The sequence below is a fragment of the Aythya fuligula genome, chromosome 7 (assembly GCF_009819795.1).
Source record: "Aythya fuligula isolate bAytFul2 chromosome 7, bAytFul2.pri, whole genome shotgun sequence".
Taxonomy (NCBI): Eukaryota; Metazoa; Chordata; class Aves; order Anseriformes; family Anatidae; genus Aythya; species Aythya fuligula.
This window is the reverse complement of record NC_045565.1, coordinates 9,038,825-9,059,031: the sequence shown is the minus strand read 5'-3', so window position 1 is coordinate 9,059,031 and position 20,207 is coordinate 9,038,825. Positions and strand designations below refer to the sequence as shown.

Sequence of the window (20,207 nt, the reverse complement as noted above, 5' to 3'; positions counted from 1 at the left end):
AGGTAGCTATTAAAACAAGTAACAGCCGTGTGTTAAAGGATCGCATTCAGTTTGACTTCTGTTTATCTGCCTACATTTTCATCTGTGTATATTCCTTCACAAAGAGTAGTGGTGGTTATGTGGGAATACGAGTGTTGTGTGTTAAAGTGGAGTTGTGGTACAGGAACTTCTATTTAATAATAACAATATTGTCTGTCTTCCAGAAACCAATTTTTCTCTGCAGGGAGTGTAGTAGCAGATCTATCAATAATCTTACGTGTGGATAAGGGTTGGCTTTTATGCTTTGTTTCTCGAGCGTACTTGTTTTTTATGAATGTATCTTCAGATGCAACAGAGTGAACACATGTTGTTTAAAAATAAATTTGGCCATGGTTTGATGCTAGTTACTGAGCTAGCTTGAAAAATCAAAGGGTAAGTTGCAAGTCTTCTGAGAAGAGTATTTTTAAAGACTTGATGACAGATTGACTAGATGACTGGTCATAGATGGCACAACTTAGTGCTTTTGCTTTCATCATATTTCAGTATAACATGTTAAGATGTTAATTTTTTTTAACATCTTTTAATACTTTCTTTAAAGTTTCAAGATTGTTATAAGGTTTTTGCTATTTTTAATCTAGTTCTTCACAGTGACAGGAGATCTGATCTATTATGAAGTGAGCTTTTTAGAGTTTTATCTCTGCAAGAGATGTTTCAACTCATCAGTAACCTGAAGATAAGATTGTGTTCAGTGTTCGAGTAGTCTAAAAGATGATATGCCTTGATGAACCGGCAACTTCTTCTGTAGTTCCAGCGACTTCTTTTTGTCCTTTTGACACCTCAGCCCCAGCCCAAATTTCAGATGTGGAACAGACAGCTGAATTGGCATGAAAAGTCAGTATTACATAGCATTGGGAAGAGTTGAATATTAGGGGAGGACGGTAGTCTTGATGGCATAATTCTTAACCTTGATAAGCAATTTAGGGTGACAAAGGAGAATTATTTCAGTGTTTCAGTTTTAGGCATGTTTCCCATAAGTGTGTGGAATCTGTAGGTAAAGAACTCAGTTACTTTTCTGGCCTATAGAATCTGCAAAAGCAGAATAAATTTGAGTTGATGTTCTCTGCCTTCACTGTTAAGTCGTGTGATAAAATCTTAAGATATCAACACAGAACAAATTTTGTTTTTTTAGGTGACAAGTAGCAAGGAATTGGTGTAATTACTGTCTTAATTCTGAAGACTCACATAGCTCGCTATCTCAGTGCCAAGGTATTTTTTGCACTTCAAAATGTAAGACAGCTCTGTTTATTAAGTGTGGAACAGCTAGCATAGGTTCCTGATTGCTAAAGCATCCAGCCACGCTGACCACTGTCTCCTATTACAGCTTTTCTTATATTCATGATCTCAGCTGGCCTAATGTTTTTCATGAACTGTAATTCCGTTTTTGTTTTCTTAAGCATGAGTTTTAAAAGGGAGAGGATATATTAAAGGGACTCAGTCCTGCAAGAGATACGTCCATGAGAAAAGAATTTTATCATCACACGTGTTGTTTTTTTTTCCCTGAGGCATCTTGATTTCTTAAAATTATATTGAGCTGTTGTTTCAAATGTGTTAAATACTGTAGTACCTCACAGATGGAAACTGGTTCCCTCCCAGCTGTGCCATCTAGAAGTAGACTATTCCAGTGTTCTGAGAATATTTGCAAACCAAATGATACAAATAGTTTCTCTGTCAATTTATGATAGTTGCAATGGTAAGTTGAGACAATAATGAACTTCATGTGTGGAGCATAAAGTTGTGTTCACATTGGTCTCTGTCATGAGGTATAATACGTAATCTGTTTTGTACCAGATGACAAACAGGCAGAAAATTTTAACAAAAAATGCAAATCGGGGGAAAGGGGGAGGGTTATAGAAAAGATTTGTACTTTTTCAAACTCAGACATAAACACTGAGAAACATCCAGATTGCAACAGCTATTTTGATAGCTCCGGTTTGTGCTTAACCAGTTACACGTTAGGTTTTTGAATCTGAGCTTCAATGAAGGTGACCAAAGCTGCCCATATCTTTAACAGACAATGTTGTTTGTGTTACTATATCTGGAAACTAGTTTGGGCTAATTCTTGAGTATTCATAAAGCTGTTCAAAGGATTCTGTTTTCTAGACTGCTATGAACAACATTGAAAATGTAAAGCCAGAAATTGAAAAGGACTTCTCTGTGTGTTCAATTTCTTCCAAGTATTTTCTGGTTTAGGAGAAGATCAAACCTGAAACACTTAATCTTCCTGATAGCAAATTGCACTTGGCTGCCAGTCAGCATAGCCCAGTGTAGCTGATGCTTGCAAGCTAGCTCTTATCCATTGCATCATGATGAAAATGTTCAGAAGTGACTTCTCTTTTCAGTTGGTGAAGGGTTATTTTGTTTTTCAGTCTCAGCATAAGGCTGAAAACTTAAAGAAAACACGTTTTGAAACTTTGGTCTTAAAATTTTATAGTAATTGACATAATATTCATCAGAATCATAGAATTATCAAGGTTGGAAAATACCTTCAAGACTTTACTTAAAAGCAAGAATTAAATCTTGAATGACAATTTTTAGTATATACATGTTTTTAAATGTTCTCTTGACCAGTTGTATGAATATCAAATAATATCATCCTGGAGTTTTTGAAGTCTCACCACCCCTTGTAGGAAGACCAAGTACTGTATTTGAAGTACTATGTGGACTTTGAGATTTCGTGGAAACACATATAGATTAGTTAAATCTGTTGTAGCCCTTAAAATCTCTAAGGAGAGTCTCTGTTCAGCTTCTACCAATCTGATTTAGGTTATGCCTGGCTTCAGATACCTATGTTATAGAATTTTCAAGCTCAGTCTGAAAGCGTGAAAAATTTTCTGAAGATGGGAAAGCTGTGGAGAACTAGGGATCTGTCAAACTGCAGTCTGCAGGTTCTTTCCCTTCCTCCCTCAAAACACTTGCTCATTTGGTTGGCCTCAGAAGGGCAGTTCTACATCCATTGCTTAAAATGTTGTCTGCTATTATGTTTTTAACTTAATTTGTAAAAGCAAGGTTTTGGACCTTTTATCTCCCAGTGATAAGAAAAGTTTGAAACCAAGTGGGCCTAACTTCCTTCCTGTGGGAGGACTGAGTGAGTAGCTGCTGGCAATTAAAGATGGTTACCTGTTGCCAGGGTGGTGAAACAGTGGCAGGAGTAATTGCAGCTCTGTGTTTGTTTCCTCTGTATGGGAAATTGAGATGCTGATGACTCAGTGAGCAATGACCTGTAGTAGATTTGCTGCTGCTCATGTTCTTTTACCCCCACGATGCTTTCATGACGCAAGGGCACTTCCACTTACATTGGAGAAATGCAGTTATTAACCTGTATGCTCATCAGTGACTGCTGCAGAGGTTGCTTCTGAAAAAAATAAATAAAGAGTTACTTTTGGGTAGTAATTCTTCTTTATCAGCATTGATCTTGAACTTTCTTCTCCTTGGAGATCAATAATCTGGAAAAAAAAAGGAAAGCAGCTGAAGCTGTCAAGGTTGGTGGGGAGGAATCATACAAATAACAACTTGGTTTTCAAAGACAACAGGGTGTTTATTCAAGCCTGGTTAGTACTTTGTTCAGGCGATCGGCTCCGCGGCAGACGTGTTCTGCAGCGAAGCAGGGGACCGAGGCGGGCAGGGCTTTTTGTCCGGCATCGAGGCCACTCGGGGGAGCCGCCGGGACCCGGCAGTCCTCGCGAGGGAGGCTGACGAGGTGCGGGCGGAGCCAGCAGCGCCCCCTCCCAGGCTGTTTAAAAGTTGCCCCTAGGGAGCGCGAGCGACCAGGAGCGCGGCGAACAGGGCATGGTGCGTCGAAGGGCGTGGCACGGCAGTTTGCACGGGCAGGGCGAGCAGGGGGACTGTTGCAGCTGCCTCTCCCTTTGGTGCTTGTAACCTGCTTGCGTAGAACCTGACCATGGTATCAACCAGGCAGAAAACCGTGGCCTCCGCATCTCGTGCGGCATCTCCAGCCACGGTCACCAGTGTGGCTAATCAGACGGAGGGCTCGGGGAAACACGCAGCCGTCCAGGTCCTGGGCTGCAGAGTGTGCCCCCAGCCTTCTGTCGGTCTCCGACAGCAGTGGTGGGTATGCCTGTGGGAGGTGTGCCCAGGTTGAAGAACTGCTCAGCCAGGTAGCGGAGCTCCGGGAGGAGGTGAACAAGCTCAGGAGCATCAGGGAATCAGAGATGGAAATTGACTGGTGGAGGTGCACTCTACCCTCTCTGAGGCAGGCTCACGAGCCTGCCACAGCACAGGCGTCTCCTGTTATGCAGAAGACGGAGGTTCCCTCCTCCTGCCAGGCAGCGGGAGGAGACCTAGATCAAGGGGGGGAATGGAGGCAGGTGCCTATTCGGGGTGGTAGGCGAGCCCTCTCTCTGCCCACCTCACCTTCTCATCTACCCTTAAATAATCAATATGAAGGACTAGAACAAGACAATCTGAATGACAAAGTAGATAAAAACCCATCCCAGTTGGAGGGGGCGCCTAAGACAAGGCGACCTACACATTGCATTGCCACATCATCCTTCAAAAAAGAAAGAAGGGCTATTGTTATGGGGGGCTCCCTTCTGAAAGGGACAGAGGGACCGATATGCCGACCGGACCCAACCCGCAGAGAAGTCTGTTGCCTCCCTGGGGCTCGGGTGAGAGACTTCACCAAGAAAGTCAAGCGCCTGGTACAGCCCACTGACTACTACCCGCTACTGGTCTTTCAGGCTGGTAGCGATGAAGTAGCAACGAGAAGTCCGAAGGCGATCAAAAGAAACTTTAGGGATTTGGGGCGACTACTTAGAGGATCAGGGGCACAGGTTGTGTTTGCCTCTGTCCTTCCGATAGGGGGCATCAAAGCTGAAAGGCGTGCTGTTCACATGAACTTGTGGCTTCGAGACTGGTGTGACCAGCAGAACTTTGGTCACGGTTCTTTGATCACGGGAAGGTCTATGCTACACCGGGCCTGATGGCACCGGATGGGATGCGCCTCTCTCAGAGAGGGGTAAGGATCTTTGGTCAGGAGTTGGCAGGGCTGATAGATAGGGCTTTACTGTTATTCCCAGGAGGTGCTGAGGTTTGCGCTTGTATCCTGGAATATGCTGCGCATCTCAGAATAAGCACAGCACTCCTTGAAGTGTTAGAAATCAAATGTGTCACGTAGGGAAGATAACTATAAAGTGGTTGAATTTGGTTGACTTTATTGTGATCTTATGGCTTTTTCTCTGGCTGCTCGTTGTTGTATTTGTGGCATGTTAAATTATTAGGCTTATAGTAGTCCGCATTTACTTGTGTGTTTTTCAGAGATTACAGAATTCAATGTTCTGTGTAGATATAAATCTTATGCATATTAGACATGTGTATATATATATATAATGTTTTATTATTAACATTTGGCTTTTTTAGAAGCTCTTATAAAAACAAGATAAACAGTCTTTTATAGATGGGGTTTGTTCTGCTTAAAAATACTGCAGGAGATTAACTAAGATAATCACCTAAAATCTGTTCAATTTACAGAGAGTAAGCTTATCTTCAGTGCTGTAGAATTTCAGTATGTATTCCTCTTAAGAAAAAAGAATCCACTAAATATAGTAAGATTTTTTATCAGCATCATAGTTGATTTTTTTTCTTTATTGCATTTAAAGTAAAGTCACAAAAAACTTGGTTAGAAACATGTATTTTACAAAGCAGCAAAGTTAATGTATCTGAGGAAAGAGCAGTGTTCACTGCAGGTTTTTTCCTACCTGGCTGTTTTGCTCCGTTCCTTCTACCACTAGTCTCTTTTGGTAACAGGAGAAGCAGATGAAAACAGGCTGTTTAGACTTTCTAAAATATTAAAAATGTCAAAAAAAAGTTGAGAGTGCTAACATATCTTTTTAATGAGTACCAAGGTTTTGTATTTTTTTAGATGCACATGTTTCTCTATTCTTGCTCCCTCTGGTGGTTTTTCTACTCAAACTGTAACCTTGTTTTGTATGAGGTGTATTTGTATGATCCGATGTGCTGGCTGCAGCTGCATATGCTGACTTCACTAATTCTGGAATCAAACTCTTTCAGACCGGGCATTTGGCAATGGAGACATTACTGTCTCTCACCTCAAAACGAGCTGGGGACTGGTTTAAAGAAGAACTGCGACTCCTAGGTGGTCTTGATCATATTGTAGATAAAGGTATATCGGAGATCCTGTTTTTACAGTATGCAAAAATTAGTAAATCCAAGATGTTTGATTTTCTTAATATTAATTTTCTTTGCTCAAGAATAGAAAAAAATATATATTCTCAATTTTTTAAAATGCACAATTTTATGTCAAGTTATTGGGAAATATTAGTGACAAATCTCTTCGTGTGGGATTGAAAGAACATTAAAGTACTTCAAAGTACCACACAACAATGTATCTGTAAGATATGTGGACTTACTTGCAGTTAAGAAACATAATTATGTACTGTACAATCTCTTAGTAGAAAATAAAATATACAGATAGTTAATTAGTGTGGCAACAATCACAGCCTTCTTTTAATTTACCTAGAAATGTAACAATTTTGGAATGCTGATCATGTCTTTGAGATTGTTTCCTAGTATTACAGGGTTATTAAGGTGTAAAACAAGGTTGATAGCAACTCTCTGAATAGCTGGTTAAATCGGAATGCTTGGCTTTTGAAGGCATCTTATTGACAGTGTAAAATTTTTTTGTTGTTTAGTTAAAGAGTGTGTGGATCACCTAAGCAGTGATGAAAATGAAGAGAAATTGGTTGCCTCGTTATGGGGTGCAGAAAGGTGTTTACGGGTTTTAGAAAGTGTAAGTATGAACATTACATTTCTGAAAAATGCTTTCTCTAACGTGTTCGGTAAATATATAGTTACATAAGTAACAATAAACGTTTTAATTGAAGCTATTAACATTGTGAGGTTTATCAGTGTTCCTGGAACGTTGGAAGTTTTGTTCATTAATTTAGAATATCACTCACTGTTGTTGAGAATAACTGTGTATAACCTGATGCTTTTTTTACGTTCCTCTGAAAAACTGCTGTTTGTTTTCTTTTGTTATGAGATGGACTTTAGCGTGAGTCTAGTATAACACAGCATAATGTGTTTTCTTAAAACTATAAATTGATGTGTATATTATATGAATTACTGCATTCAGACGTCAGCTAGCTAAGTGCTGAAAGAGCAAACTGCTTTGAAGGTCACAGTAGATCTGTAGTCAGTTGATCATGTATATTGAGATGGTAAATGTTTTTCAATGAGAAGTTTGAGCAGAATTAAAATGTGTGGTAATTTTTGAAGAGCTTAACTGAGAGAAACCTTGTGCGTGTGCTTCCCTACAGAGCCTCATTTTGTTAAGTTTCATATTTGTTGTTACTCTTTTTGCTTGTGATATTGTAAGCAAATAGAAAAATGTGATGTTTTTGAAATATTGCTCTGCATGTCAGAAAGAGGTGTTCAGGTTCAAAGTACAGGTCAATGAGTCTTAAGATATTAAGCCTGAGTCAGAGGTCAAGTAGCTGCAGTGATACTTCCTGACTAAAATAGCAAGATAAACTCAAGGATACTGTAAAAGTAAGCTAAAAAATGAGTACAATGAACAAATGCAGATGTGGCTACTTCAAAGTTACAGTACCTATCCCTTTACTTCAGAATAGTGAGAGAAAAATTTTCAGATCTGTTTTCTGCTATTATATTCTATGGATGGAATTGCCAAGCAACAGCACAAGAGACTTGTTTAGTGGCAGAATATTCAAAATTGAATTTGAGGATGGCTTGTGATATAGTAAAATCCTTAGGAATTTGGGAGAGAGGACAAATCAGTGTACCATATAACAAAAATTTAAGAAGAGCTTTTACTGTTTCTGTAAATTGATTCTGTATTCCAATCAAGAGAATTGAGGAAAAAGTTTATAGTTAAATGCTCTTAGTTACAGCTCTTAGAAGTGGAGTTGACATCAAGTCTTAAATAGCAAAATATTTCTTTGTATATGCAAGCGCATACACATGCATTGGGACTACAGTGTCCCAGGATACAGGTTCAGGTTCTGCTGTGGCAGAATATCCTCTTACAGAGTTCCTGTGTGCAGCATATCAGGGAAGATGGCTTTATATGCAGTGCCACAATCTTGTGGGATTACTTAAAAGTAGGAAACTCCAAGGAAATACTGGTACAATAAGTGAAAACTTATTCTGGATAATAATCAAGAAAAATGGATCTAAATAAAGTGGAGTGGTAGTGGAAGGGAATAGTTCTTTCAAGGAAAAGGTTGTTTCTTTTTTTTAATATTACTTTCTCCTCCCCTTTTTAGGTTACTGTGCATAATCCAGAAAATCAGAGCTATCTGATTGCATACAAAGACTCGCAACTCATAGTCTCCTCAGCTAAGTAAGTTGTAACAAAAAGACATTTTTGCACAGCTCTGCATGTGATAATGGCAAGGAATTTGGAATTTGCTATACAAGAAAATTCCAGGGGAAAAAACTTCATTTCTGTGTTGCTTTTCAGTAATATTCAAGTTATTTTAGATGAGGGTATTGGTAACTGCCTGAGTACTAAGAACATGTAGTTATTGTTGGTTCTGTTGAAGTTGCAAACTGTGGATTAAGATTTTAGTACCAAAATAAGGTGAGCACAGAAGAGAAGCTACTTTTGGTAAGCTACTTTTGTTGATAGTGTTTTATTATCTTAAGTGTTCTTTGGAATGAAGCATAATAGTGAGTTGACAGTTAATGTAACTAAGAATAAAGAAAATTTTGTTCTGAACTGTTCTCCCAGCCCCACTTATCAATCAGGATGAGGTCTCAGTTGACTGGCAGAGACTGAATCTCTCTTGCACTGCCCAAGTGGTTCATACGAAAGCAAATTAGGCTGAAAATTTGACTGTGCAGACCTCACTGGAAAAAGAATGGCATGGTTGTAGGCTAAATATTTTGAGTGGTTCTTTAAATTAAAGAAAAAAAAATCTACTTACTGTGCTAGTTAGTCCAATCTGTCCTTTTGACATCTTAGTTGTGTTTATAATTGAAATCAGCACTCTCACTTTGTGAAACTAATGTAATGCAGTAGAATTATGTCTCATCCGGTAGTGTTATGAGATGAAGGCTACTTCTGCTGGAAAATCACGTGTCACTTATTTGTCACAGAATAGGCATAGCTCTGGTGACAAGACAGGTGAACAGTTAGAAAATACTATCAGAATAATGTTGTGCCTTGATGGTCAGAGGATACGAGAGGCTGTTTTTAGGGAGAGGAGATGCCTTAAGACATTGTGATGAAGTTGGAAAGAAAAATATGAACTTTTGCACTTGAAATCTCAAGCTGTTAAAGCTCTAGGCAACAAAGCTTTCCTGTTTTTGTTTTATTTTCACAAATTCAGTTGAACTCATAAAAGATTTTATAGGTGACAGGCTTATCATCTAGCCATACAGATTAGGCACCTTACACTTTTATCAGGAAAATGCTGCATAAATTCCATATTTGCTGTTTTCCCGATTAAATAAGTATAAAGTGAAATATCCTGTATGTTATCCAGGTAATTTTGTTCTGTGTCTTCTCTTTGCAGAGCATTGCAGCATTGTGAGGAGTTAATCCAGCGATATAATCGTGCTGAAGATAGTATCTGTTTACCAGACAATAAGCCTCTGCCTCACCAGAATGTAACCAACCATGTGGGTAAAGCAGTGGAAGACTGCATGAGGGCCATCATTGGTGTCTTGCTCAACCTAACGAATGATAATGGTAAAAACAAACAAAAAAATACACCTATTCAGTGTTACAGCGTCAGAGATAGTATGTTAATGTAAACCCTTATACTGATGCTTTTTTTTCCATGTACAGTGCAGTAAAACAGTATGGTAAAGTATGGTAGATGCTTGCTTTGTAGCAATCAGTAATTGTTTTCTGGGAATTGGGTGGGTAGCTGCAAGTATGAAGTGTAAACAAGATGCATGCTTGGGCCAAGAAAGCCCAGTTTATCCTGAGGGCCAAAAGGTTTTATCCATCTGTTCAAAATAATGAAAAATCCATCTTCTAAAAATTGAGCCTTTTAAACTTTTTGTTTACAGAATGGGGTAGTACGAAAACAGGTGAACAAGATGGTCTGATAGGCACAGCTATGAATTGTGTGCTTCAGGTTCCAAAGTTCCTACCTCAAGAACAGAGATTTGATATTCGGGTGCTGGTAAGCTCTTGTGTTTGTTGCATGAATATTAAATGATTTGCTGCCTGCTTGTGTGTTTAACCACTCCAGCTCCAAATTAAGGAGCAGCCTCTACAAACTTCATTGGCCGTGTCCTTAGTGAAGTACTTAAAGGAGGTTTCCGTAAGGTCCAGGGAAAACTCAAAGATTTGACGACTTTGAGCTCTCCTTTTCTTTGTGCATGATGGGAATAAGTAGATGAATTGTGAGAGACTTAGGTAAATAAGTCTGAATTACCTCATTTTCAAATGTCTTTTCAATTTTAGAAATATAGTGGATGTTATTGAGATAAAGGCAGTGTCAAATTTACTTCAGCGTACATAAAATGCATCTGTGGCCTAAGAAACACTAAAACCGTATGTGTGAATGGTCTTTTAAGAACAGAAGCTGAAGGTTGGACCCCTGAATCCCTAATCAATAAATCAGATCTCACCTTTAAAAACATTTGAAATGGTTTTATTCAGAATCGAAAAATCTTGTTTATCAAACTGTTTTATAAAGGTGTTAGTATGTATGTTTCCTGAGAAATATACAGCCTAAAGACGTTTTGATAATTTTTTTTAATGTGTGTAATATTCTTTGATTTTCCAATTCTTGCAGGGATTGGGTCTGTTGATCAATCTAGTAGAATATAGTGCTCGGAACAGACACTGTCTTGTCAATATGGAAACATCATGTTCTTTTGACTCATTCTGTGCGGGAGAAGGAGATGATAGCCTAAAGATAACTGGACAGATTGATGCTGTTCAGGCTTTAGTGCAGGTAAGAAAGGAGCCAAAAATGTGTTTTTCCTGTAATAGTCACCATTTTTCATTATCAGACTTTCAAGGAAGAAGAAAGAACTCAGCAGCAAAGATGCTTGTCAAAGTTTTTTGTTACGCATTTTGAGAATGTAATACAGCACAGTGAGGGAAGAGGGGTGCTACTCACAACTTGGCAGCATTATTACAGACATCTGAAAGCTGCTCTTGTGCTCTGTAGAGCTTTCTTGTTCCTGTATAGTTTATTCCTTGTGCCATTTTTAAGCAGCTGTAAAAATTGAAAGCTACTTGTCTCATCTACTTTGCTTTCATAGATTTTTAAGTACTGTTTCTATGGGAGTTTAAGACCTTTTTTTTTAAACCATGCTATATCAGGTTTTTAATGTGAATATAATGCATGTGGGTTTGAAACACCATTCTTAAATGTTGAATTGACTAACTTCTTAAAAGAAATCCACTAATAATTTTGGTGAGTAAGCTCCAACATGCAAACGAAAATAAAAGTAAGTAACAGGATCATTTACAACCTTTTAATTTTAATGGAGATAAGCTTACGGATTTTTAGCAGTTGTTGTATTTCATTATGTGAAATGACTGTCCAGCAGCAGACAAAAATGTCAACAATCAGGATATTAATAATATTAAGTATTTCAATGTACACAGCTGTGCAAAGCAATATTTAAAACTGGTGGTTATATGATTTGGGAAGTAATTCACAAGATGTAAGTGTGTAGTACAAGATTGGTTAAGTCACACTCACCTTAAAATGACTTGCTAAGTCATCTTAAATTACTCTTTAAATTTTCAAATTTTTACTTTTTACATATCAAGGGAAAAGTTAACAGAGCAATTAGAGGATAGTTCACATGAAAAGAAAAAAGAGGATTGGTAAAGAACAGAAATTGACAAGAAAATTTGGCAACTTTTACTCTTGACGCTGTCTCAAAAAAGCAACTAAGCATTTTTGATACCTAAGAGGAATCTGCCAGTTGCTTGAACATTGGGGAGGGAAGGAGTCAAGCCTTTTCTGTAGAGCACAGCATTAGTGTTGTGATAAATCATGTTACCCTTTGAAGAAGAAAAGGCTATTGTAAAGAATAGTATTGAAAGCTACCTTATTAATGGGTGAATTGTGAAGGAGAAATATACTTTCAAGTATTAATTCCGTGTGTGTAGGGTTTAATTTATAATTGAAATCTTTCTGAAATTTTCCTTATCAGCTATTTCTTGAGCGTGAGCGAGCAGCGCAGCTGGCCGAGAGCCAGACAGATGAATTGATTAAAGAAGCTCCCACTGCTCAGCATGATAAGAGTGGGGAATGGCAAGAAACAAGTGGGGAGATACAATGGGTCTCCACAGAAAAGTCAGATAGTACTGAAGAGAAAGATAAGAAGGAAGAAGATGATGAAGAACTTGATCTTAATAAAGGTATGTTGGAGGGTTTTGATGAGCTCAGAAAAAGGCAAGAACTCTGTGATGGTGTAAACTCTTAACTTGTCTCCTACTTCCTGTCTATCTGCAGTCCACTAGGCTGAGATTTCCTCAGTGTATTCCCCACAGTACTACTACTTACTTAATAGTGCCTTCTCTCTGTCAGTCCCTTTAAAAATAAAAAATAAAAAATTAGGTATGTTCTGTGTAAGAAATTCTGAAATGGAACTTTTAGGCCTTTATAGTTTTCAAGGCCTTTTGCAGAAGAACAATATCTGCCTTAATTTCATATTCCACTGTGTTTTGACCCTTCTTGTTTCATACTCCATTCAGTTCTTTTCTCTTTTCCCTGATTTACTTGCATGTATGCTGCTTCTGCCTTCTGTCCCCATTTTCTTTTTCTGAGTTCTTCTTGCTCCATCAGTGGTATCTTAGGTACCTGTGTGATGCCTTGATGTGCCTCATCTTTAGGAATTTATTTCAGGAATTTGAACATCTTTAAGCTGAATTACATGGTTTGTTTCTGGAAAATACAGCTGGTCAAAAACATTAGTCGTTCTCAGTTGAGTGGCTCATGTTAATCTTCTGATAGCAAATGCACTATCTTGCTTTTTTGAGCCTTGCTCTATATTCTTCTTCCTTTTTTTTTTTTTAATTCCATCAGCCATTGTCTGTAGCTATTTGTGACTTGTCCCCCAAAATGCTGAGCCAATAGCAAAAAGTCCTGTATCCATTATTTGTAATATGAAAATCTTCTCTTTTGTGCAAATCTCATTGGCTTATAGCATCACAGGAAACGTATTTTGTTGTTAAACATACAATTTGCCCATTGAAATGGTATGACGATAAAAGTGCTATAAAATACAATGAATTGAAAGGGAATGAACACCATTTTTCTGTTCAAGAATGTCTGCTAGCGAGATAAGTAAGGAGTTTGATTCTTGCCTCTAAAATCTCAGTGCATTTTGTTTGAGAAAACAGAATTCTGGAAAGTGATAATGAAAGATTGTATTTGAAGCAGTAAAGGATACCAGCTGCTTAGAGGATACAATACACTGTTGTCTCTTTTCACAGCTCTTCAGCATGCTGGGAAGCACATGGAAGACTGCATTGTGGCCTCATACACAGCATTGCTTCTAGGCTGTCTCTGCCAAGAGAGTCCAGTAAGGGAATAAGTCAATAACTCCAGTAAAATATTTAGTGAAGTAATAATTTGTGGTGTTGAAATGGGTTTATTAAATCAGGGTTCAATGTGAGCTGGTACACTGATGAAGCTAACTTAATGTATATAGTTCTATGGAAAATTGCCAGAAGCATTCCATCCAAAACAAATCTTTTGAACATCAATATGTTTATCAAAGAAAAACAGGAATTGAACATTTAACCTCTTCTACCTTTCTAGTGTTTGTTGTTAGTCTTAGCTCACAAATGAACTAACACTGGAAAGGTGAAGGAAGGTTGGCTAACCTGTTCTATAATGATAACAGCTTGCTTCATTTTTCAGCAGTTTCAATAAGCAAGTTAACAGCCAATCTGTTTTTCATCTTAGTCTGCTATTTTATTTCCAGTGAAGTTTGTATGAAATTGTGTATGTCCACATTAGTTGAAGATGATTGCCTTGGGTTGGAAATACATAATGGAAAGTTGAAGTTAAAAATGTGGAACTCTGGCATTTCAAAACTTCATAAACTTTCCTGTCAAATGCATGCTCAAATGAAGATGAGGTTCAGCATGCCTTCAGGCTAGTTTAAATTTACCATGATGGCAAAAATGTTCTTGAGCGTTCTGTTCTGTACTTTACACCTTAACTTTCGATTACCTGTGCATAATTTTAGTGTTTGGACAGGTACTGATAGTAAATTCAAATACTTTCAACCCCTGACAGTTATGAAGGGAGATTGTTTCCACATCAGGAGAATAACCTCGTCATTTCTTTGAGTTCTTGATAGCCTTGGAGGTCCTGGGGAGGTCTGATGTTGGTAATGATCTTTAACAGGGAAAACAAGTTGCAGGAGTTGCTGTTTCCTAGAAATAAACACCTTAAATATATGAGTTTTGAGGGACTTGAATCATAGAGATGACAGCAAAAAGCTATCTTAATCATGCTATGAATATATTTGTCTTGCATCTCATGTGAAGAGTAACATAGTTCTCGGTGTTGGAAAAATATGTCACAAATTAAAACTTTTTTTTTTAATTTCTTAGATCAACGTGACTACTGTGAGGGAATACTTACCTGAAGGGGACTTCTCAATAATGACTGAAATGCTTAAAAAATTTCTCAGTTTTATGAATCTTACTGTAAGTAATACATACATACATATACATATATATATTTAATTTGATGGGTATAGATATTTGTGTAATTGTGTTATCTGCTAATAACCCATACATTTTTAGAAGTTTTTACCATTTTCATATGTCTTCAGAAGAGCTTTAGGGGGATTATCTCTGTTTTTAGGTACTGAAGGCCTGTTCATATGATACTATTGTAGTAAATAAAAGGAAGCTACTCTGATTCCATTTCAATGCTATCGTTCAGGAAAATATTGTGAATCTTCTTCCTGATCCTAATTATTTTTTACTGATAAGTAATTCTAAACCCTAAAATTCTGATATGAGCATAGCTCTCAATATTTTAGAGGTAATATTGCACATGCTTATTTGTTACTTCTTTCTCTTCTTTCAGTGTGCTGTTGGAACAACAGGCCAGAAATCTATCTCTAGGGTGATTGAATACTTGGAACACTGCTAGATACTTAACTTCTGCTGCAGGCACTCTAATGCTGGAGCTACCCTTAGACAAAAGAAGAAGTCATGAAAGAAGTCCTTGAAGGATATACCAAGAGCATTCATCTGTGTCATTCGTGTTCGGATTTTTAAGGCTACCTGGTCTCTTAACCATGCATTCAGCATTTTCTAAAAGACAGTTACTACATCAATCTGCAACTATCAAAAATGAGGGGAAAAAGGTTCTGAGGAAAGTAAATAAAGAAACCATGCTGTTTATGATGCAGTGCAGTATTTAAATATTTTTGGCAGGGTTTACCCTCCCTATCTTTTTTTCTTGCTTTGTTCGTGACAAGTTTCAAGGGGAAAACTTGCTGCTGATAGTGCAACTGCTGTTTACTGTTGAGCCACTGTTTCATGCCAGCCAGGTGCAAAGGCAGCTTAGCTACTGAGGTATCAAATGTCCTAATAAAGAAGTTCTGGACAGCAGCACCGCTCCTATTTGAGTTTAATTTGCTCTTGCTTTTTTATTACTAGATTATTCCAAAATCATAAAATATAAATTTTTAAATACTTTTGTGATTTTAACTACTGTCTATATTTAAAATTTGTTGGAATCCAAAGAGGCGAGGATTGGATAGTTTATTTTTTATACTGTTTTGATTGAAATTAGGTTGAACTATTTCTCAGTTCTAAAACTGTCATGGCCCATGTACTGTAAACTGATAGACCATAACACTTCGTAGATCCAAGAAGCATGCAAACCCATAGACACATAAAGCCATTTGAGAGAGGGTGTGTTATCCGTAAAATAAACAGCAATTGTAAAAAAAAAAAAAAAAAAAAAAAAAAAAAAAAAAAAAAAAGTACCCTGTTAAAAATAAATAAATAAATAAATCCCAGGTTAGTTTTACACTTCTAATGAGCAAAACCTTTGAAATGCTGTTTTAATTGTTTCAAGGAACCGCTCAAGATGTATTTTATAATGTTCAATACAAAGAATTTGGATGTTATAGGGGGAAGAATTTTAAAGAAGCTAAAACACCAATGGGGATTAATGGTTCCAGCTGACATAATCTTTCTATTTCATTCTTCTGTAGTATGACAAAGTTAAAATGCATACAACACAAAGCCTTAAATTGCTGATATAGCTAAGATTTTGTTCAGTCTGAGGTCTAGTTCATAGCAAAGCATTGTGTTTGAAGACTTAAATGGAACAAAAAATCCCAGAAATTACATGACTTTGTTTTTAAAAAGAAAATAAACAAAAAAAAACCTTCTTGCACTCATTATTCAGACCAAAAGAATTGGTAATTATTTTTATTAAGCTGGTCTTGAATATTTGCAGACTGTTCTGAGATCTGCTTCATCGACATTTTTAAATACCTGTATGGGTAGTTACATCATGTTATTCCATTGAATTTGTAAAACTTGAAGCCATAAAAATATTAGTTCTATGTATAATGAGGGGGAAATAACAGGAAATCTAACCTGCTTTTAGATCTTGTGTTATTTCCATGTATAAAGTTACAAACTCGTGCTTTTGTATCAGTGCCAGCTGTAAATTTTTTACATACAGTGGCTGCCTTCTATGTCTTCCTATTTTTGATAATGCAGATTGTTGGGAATTCTGTAAGGAAGTAACTGATTAGTGGCAAAAATCCAATGTTGGTCATACTTTTTTGCGTTTTCTCTCATCACCTTCTAAAACTCAGTGTATCAGTGTAACTTAGAAAAGTTTTTGAGGTTGTGTTCCCCTTTGTTTAAAAACTAAACAGAAACAGCTCAGTATTGAGAAACAAAAGCTGTATGTCAATCATCTCTACCAGGAGGAAATTAACGAGTATTTTGTCCATCTAGTCATCTAGTCTTCTGATTTCAGAGATTTTCAATTGCAGCTGGATTTCAGAATGATTATATAGTTTCTGTGGAGTTATGGCAAGAGACAATACAGATATGATGTTGGGGGGGAAAGCAGGGACAACTACCTTTCTTTGTTACACTGGTAATTGTTTGGGAATTGATTTACCTCAGTGTTTAACAGTTTTTTTTAATGTAACTAATTGTCAAGCACTGACAAACGCAGATTTTTTTTTTTTGAGGGTGGGGGGAGAAATCACCCTGTGAACTGCAGTGCATTTTTGTGTGTTAGACCCTCAAATAACTCTGCATTAAAGGGTACTTGAGGCCAACTTGCAAATTAAAGTTTTAAAGTAACTTTTTTTTCCATTGTAAATATTTGTGTAAATACTCTCAATTGGAAATTAGAACAAGTAGAGTACTTTTCTGAATCCAATCCTATTTTTATTTTATACAGTATTTCTCAGCTGTGATCTTTGGAGCAAAAGCCAACGGCAGGAAAAATAGTTTGTACCAGTTTCATGAAGTATGTCTTTGGGTTTTTGTAAATAATTTTAACTCAAATAAAATTGCTACTTTCAATACATACCTTGTCTTTTAACATGTAATAAAGCACTCCTCTGAGTGACTGCAGAAAAAAAGGCAGTGTCAGGTAAATTTTCAAAAGAAAAACATAATATAAAAAGAGGCCTAAAGGTAGTGCTGTATTTTGCATTGGTGTTTTGGGACAACAGAATTAAGTGCCTGGACTCCAAGGTAATTGAACCAACTAGGGCTTGACATTTTCTGGAGAGTTGGTGAATCTCTTGATACATTTTTGGAGTTCTCCACACAAGTTGCTATTGATCTGAAAGCTGAAGGGGCATGTGACAAATCTGAAGAGCTGTAGTTGAAGTAACAAAACGTGTAAGAGCATAAGGGTAATGGGGCAGTTTGTTTTATGGTGATCCTTTTTACATTATGAAGAACGTTAATAGCTGCTTTCTTCAGCAGAAAAAATAGAAAATTGTGTTGTTCTTTTTGTTAATAGAAATGATGCTTTAATTGATTCAGGATGAATTTTTTCCATGTAATTTTCTTAATTGATCCAATTATGATACAGGTACAATATGCAGAAAGTCATCAGCTATAATAAGGACAATTGAAACTGTGCTGTGTCATCTAATTGCCACTCTAACAAGCATCAGCATAATGGAATTTTATTTCTGTGTTGTGAAGGGGTCCTTCTGCAGTTGGAAACATGGAACAGTATGTTATTAGTATGTGGCACTGTTAAAGACAGATACAGCTTTATGTAGGCAGGTGTTTCCCATGAAATTCATAACATCCAGTAAAAAGTATTTCCTCTAGGCAATTTTATCAGTAGCTATGTAATGGAAGCATTATTTGTGGGTGCTTTGAGATGACATCAGCATCTTCAGATAAACAGGACAATTGTGAAGCTTCTATAGATTTGGGAGTCAGCCTTTCACATAGATTATTTCATTTTCAGACTGTTCTGAAAAGCAGGGTTTCTGGATAATGACAAAGTAGTCTGGCATGATCTGTATAGCACTGATTTATTAGAAGCTTAATGTAAAAGCAAGTGATAGCGTTGGAGATGATTTCTCAAGCTGGCCTAATGGACTTTGTTTTCTGCTGTCAGCAGATGGAGTCTCTGAGTGGGAAGACAGGACAGTGATCACAAAGGTATAAAAGCTTTCTTCTTGCCCTGGAGTGGAGCATCTGTGCCAAGTGTGCAGCTGGAGTAGTGCAGTTCTAGGGAACTGTCACTGCTGTATGGCCACTTCTGGGTGGACAAAGATGCTGGTGGGAATTACTGGGTTTAGTTCTAACTTTTCTTTAACAGGGCATTCTAATGGGCATTCTTGGTGTTGACCATGTTTGTAGGCTTAAGTGACTCACTGAACCAATGGAGATGTTTTTGCTGTCAGATGCACTAGCAAGTATTCTGTTTTCCCTCATTTTCCCTTTCTGGACATCAGTAATTTCTTCTTTGGGTATGTGGAAGTCACAGCGTATTTAGGTAGCTGGGGCTGTTACCAGACCCAGCCTATGTTGCCTTTTCAGTAGAGTTCTTTTTCTTCCTTAATGTGCCTCCTTGTTCAAGCAGGAAAAAAAAAAAAAAAGTGTACTTGAGTTCAAAAGATAAAGGAACTTAAGTTCTTGTCATTCTTCTGTATTAAGTGCTTCTTTATATATATATATATTTTTTTTAATTATTATTTTTTGTTTTGAAATTGGAATTTGTCCTGAATCTCCTTGCCAAACATTTTCAAAATCAGGTCAATGTAATTCTTGCTGCTACTGTTTCTCATCCTACATGTAATACTTTAATTTGCCTCTGGATAAAGGACACTGCTAGATTCTTTTAGATATGTGGAACAGAAGCCATTCATATATGCTCTTTTTTACCTGCGCTACAGATCCCCTGTCTAAGGGACTCCAGTTTATTAAGACATTAGCAGCACCAGTAGGTGCAGATAGTGTTACTGTAAATAAAAGTGAAACCATTATAAATAATGGAACTGCCTGAAGTTGTTTTCCAAAAAGTAGATTGATTTACTAATGCCACAAGGATCTTCATTGCAGTTTTTGAAAACTGACCTCGATCTGCAACTATAGCGAAGTCTCAGGTTGCCATGCTTGGTATGATAGCTGTTGGTGACAACAGGCTCTGCCCGGAGATGTTGTAAAGTATCCTGGAGAAGGCAGACTCACTGGGAGGAAAGAACTACACTAGAGAGAGTGCCTTAAATATGAAGGACGCATTTGTATCTTTTACCTCTTTTTATCCAAACTGTACCTCCAAGTCTCCTAAACCCCATCTTCTGGTACTATGCAGTGAACTTCTGTTTCATCAGCTTGCAAGTAAAGGCCAAAGAATTTCTTGAAATGTGTTCTTGAAAGCTACATTACTAAGTAATAAAAAGAGTTGTGAAAATGTTAATACCTAATTCCTTTTATATCCAGTACAGACCTTAAAATTCTAACCTTGCTTAGGTAGTCCAAAGTTATCTAGAAGATTCGTTGCTGAATAAACATTAATAGTAGGGTAAACTCCTGCAGTGTAAAACTTGATGATACAGAGTAGATGACTGATGCATTTTGGAGTAAATGGAAGAGCAGCAGGGATTTTATTTAGATTTGCTGTTCAGTATAGGAATTCTTAATCAGTTTCCTGTTTTATAACGTAAGATTTAGTTGTGTGCATTTCTTTTTTCAAAAGTGG

General features: G+C 37.2%; 1 protein-coding gene across 5 annotated transcripts in view; it reads left to right on the top strand.

Moving 5' to 3' along the window:
• The window catches only part of WAPL (WAPL cohesin release factor), a 154,209-nt gene extending 138,600 nt beyond the window's left edge, over positions 1-15,609 (top strand). For all 5 annotated transcript variants that reach the window (XM_032191381.1, XM_032191382.1, XM_032191384.1 and 2 more), the window contains 10 exons: positions 6,067-6,178; positions 6,708-6,805; positions 8,304-8,380; positions 9,558-9,733; positions 10,060-10,175; positions 10,794-10,955; positions 12,175-12,382; positions 13,460-13,548; positions 14,591-14,686; positions 15,075-15,609. In XM_032191381.1, coding sequence (XP_032047272.1) covers positions 6,067-6,178; positions 6,708-6,805; positions 8,304-8,380; positions 9,558-9,733; positions 10,060-10,175; positions 10,794-10,955; positions 12,175-12,382; positions 13,460-13,548; positions 14,591-14,686; positions 15,075-15,140 — 1,200 coding nt within the window. In that variant the 3' untranslated portion in view covers positions 15,141-15,609. The remainder of the gene's footprint in view (positions 1-6,066; positions 6,179-6,707; positions 6,806-8,303; positions 8,381-9,557; positions 9,734-10,059; positions 10,176-10,793; positions 10,956-12,174; positions 12,383-13,459; positions 13,549-14,590; positions 14,687-15,074) is intronic.
• The last annotated feature ends 4,598 nt before the right edge of the window (positions 15,610-20,207 follow it).